The sequence below is a fragment of the Mercenaria mercenaria genome, chromosome 5 (assembly GCF_021730395.1).
Source record: "Mercenaria mercenaria strain notata chromosome 5, MADL_Memer_1, whole genome shotgun sequence".
NCBI classification, from domain to species: domain Eukaryota; kingdom Metazoa; phylum Mollusca; class Bivalvia; order Venerida; family Veneridae; genus Mercenaria; species Mercenaria mercenaria.
In genome coordinates this window covers 4,904,471-4,907,300 of record NC_069365.1, presented here as the reverse complement: position 1 = coordinate 4,907,300, position 2,830 = coordinate 4,904,471, and the positions used below count along the sequence as shown (strand labels likewise).

Below are 2,830 nucleotides of genomic sequence, written 5' to 3'. Positions count from 1 at the left end.
TAATAAAATCAATAATTTATTTCTTCAAGGAATTAGTCATCATGACTCTGTTGACGTCACAAAATTACCTGATCCGGTTCCAAGAGGGGTTTTCAAGCCTATACACCTACCAAATGGAAATTCCACACCAATCACATTTGACCTTGAAACAACTGATCTGAGTAAGTAATTTATCTTCTAAAAATGTTTTATAACATCAAATTAACACTTATAGATAATTGAAAAAAATTTGATATCACAAAAACAAAATTTCAAAAACTGTCAGATTTGCCACGGTTCAGAGTTCAGATGTGTAGGAATTGAACCACGAGGGCATTGGCCGGAGTGGTTAAATACTGAAGCATCTGAAAGATGAATCGTGGTTATTCTGACATGCTCATTGACATATTTTAATAGATATTATCCTCGACTTCATTTACCCTAGGAATAATGTATCGGACGTCATGTGGCAATTTGACGTCATAATCGACGTTCTCTCTTACCAGTCCACGCGTCAACCGTTCAATAATGTAATAAATTATAAGATTTTAATTTTCTTTTGTTTCGTCCCTGACGGCAACTTCCACATCACATCAGCAGCCATGGAACTCGAGACCAGCCAATCCTTCAACAGATATGTTTTGCCCAAACAGCCGATAGCTGTCACAGCACAACAAGTCACCGGTATATCTCTTTCGTGCAATGAAATGACAGTCAATGGGCATATTGTTGAACCATCTAGTGTCACAACAGCACTGAATGACTTTTGTACATGGCTGGAAAAGTTTAACAATGTAATTCTTGTTGCACATAATGGGCGCAGGTTTGACTTTCCAGTTATTATAAGTGCCATCAACAACGTACAATTGCAGGAAAGGTTCTTCAAATGTGTGTCAGGTTGCACCGATTCTTTATCAGTATTTCGAAAGCAGTATCCGGGAAGATCTTCGTACAAGCAAATAGATCTGGTTCACGATATTTTAGGTGCAACCTATGGAGCCCATGATGCTACTGAAGATGTACGAGCTCTCGGACATCTTCTGAAACACTCCGCGTCACACCAAACAGTGCTACCTTTCAGTTTTTCACCAGAAGCTGTGTATAAAAATCAGATATACAACAGAGAGAAATCAAAGAATTTTCCATCTCTAAGTGTTCTTGTTTCAAGTGGTATATGTAAGCTTAACATTGCTGAAAACATTGCTGGATCAGGGCTCAATCTTGAGCATCTTAGGACAATTTTCAGTCGTGAAGGGGAAGACGGGTTGACTAACATTTTTATTTCTAAGAATAGTGATGGCCAACCTCGTGTCACAAACACTAAGAGAGTATTAGAGTCCGTCATTCCTAAACTGGTAGAATTGTTTAGCAAAAACAGTTGAGTCAAAATTATTTAATGATTGTTTTAGAGCAGACTGTCTTGTCGGAAAAAAAGTGAAATGCGGAGTGTACATCAGTGACTTCTATTGCACATCAGTGACTGTTATAGTAGTCGCAACTTGACCGCGATGGTTGACCTTAGGCTGATTATTCATATCGATTATTTCATTGTAGAAAGATGGGGTACTTGGAGTAGCCGTCAATTTTAAATTTATGAATGCAAAGAGCTGAAGCGTTTTACGTGCACTCCTTTTCAATAATAGGTTGTATCTAATTACGTATTATAATACAAAGGTCAATCATCGGGGTCAAGTTGCGTCCACTATAGTATTATTATGATAATTGTTTGTAGGTAGCTGTAGATAACTACCTTACTTTTGAAGTGTAATACAGATAAATTATTGCTGCGTTCCATTGACTAGATCAAAGTAAGCAAGCAAACAATTTAGTCCAAGTTTTCCACATGTAATTAGATAATATGATATGTAACTTTTTTTCTTGTAAAGCAAAATCCATTACTTAGTTTTATATGGAAAATTGTCTCTGCAACATTTTGTAAATCTAATTGATAGCTATGGTGTTTATCTTATCATCCAAGTCTGCATTGTTAGTTTGTCTGATATTTGAAAAACATCTCTTCAAAGTATTATGGTCACTCGTTCGTCTTTGTCGACGTTAATTATATTGTTTGGTTAGCTCTACCTCTCAAAAACTGTAAGAGCTGCAGCTTTGAAACATTGTACACATATTTATCATAATTAGATGACTGTGTAGGCCAAGAACCATAACTCTGATTTGCAATTTGTCAAAATTATGGCCCTTTTTGTACTTAGAAAATTTGAGTTTCTTCGTCAATTTTTCTTACTTAGGTCCACCTTTTTTCAAAAACTATAAGAGCTACAGCTTTGAAACTTTGCACACTTGTTTATCATCATAAGGTTACTATGTAGGCAAACAACTATAGCTCTAACCTGCATTTTTCCAGAACTATGGCCCTTTTTGTACTTAGAAATTCTGAACTGTAACTCATTTCTTACATATTGTCCAGCACTTGCAGACGAGCGATGACAGCCCAGGTGTGCTCTTGCTTTTCATTTGCAATGGTCTAATGTTGTTTTATAATTAAAGAAGGAAAGCATTATAAATTTCAAACAATTTATTTCTTTAGAACTGTTTCATGTTAAACAATTTTTGGTAGAAATTACATTTTTATCTTCTATACTGTCAATTTTGCCCTTCTTTTCACATGTCACATGTATAAATTATTTCACTGGTGTCACAATATATGACGGTAAAAGTTACTTGTTTTTTTATATTTATTTTCTATAAGAATGAAGATAATTTTGATGTGCTCATTCCCCATGTACATGACATTCAATTAAAAAAATATGTCTAAGAAATGTCTGATAAAAAATTTTCTTCTAGAAAAGGCGGCCATTTTGGATAGGGGGTATAGATAAATATGTTAATA

At 35.0% G+C, this 2,830-nt stretch overlaps 1 protein-coding gene across 1 annotated transcript; it reads left to right on the top strand.

Annotated features, from left to right (window-relative positions):
- The first annotated feature begins 581 nt into the window (after positions 1 to 581).
- Positions 582 to 1,361, top strand: LOC123537131 (uncharacterized). Its single transcript, XM_045320700.2, has one exon. It carries the CDS (start codon positions 582 to 584, stop codon positions 1,359 to 1,361), a length of 780 nt encoding a protein of 259 aa, XP_045176635.2.
- The last annotated feature ends 1,469 nt before the right edge of the window (positions 1,362 to 2,830 follow it).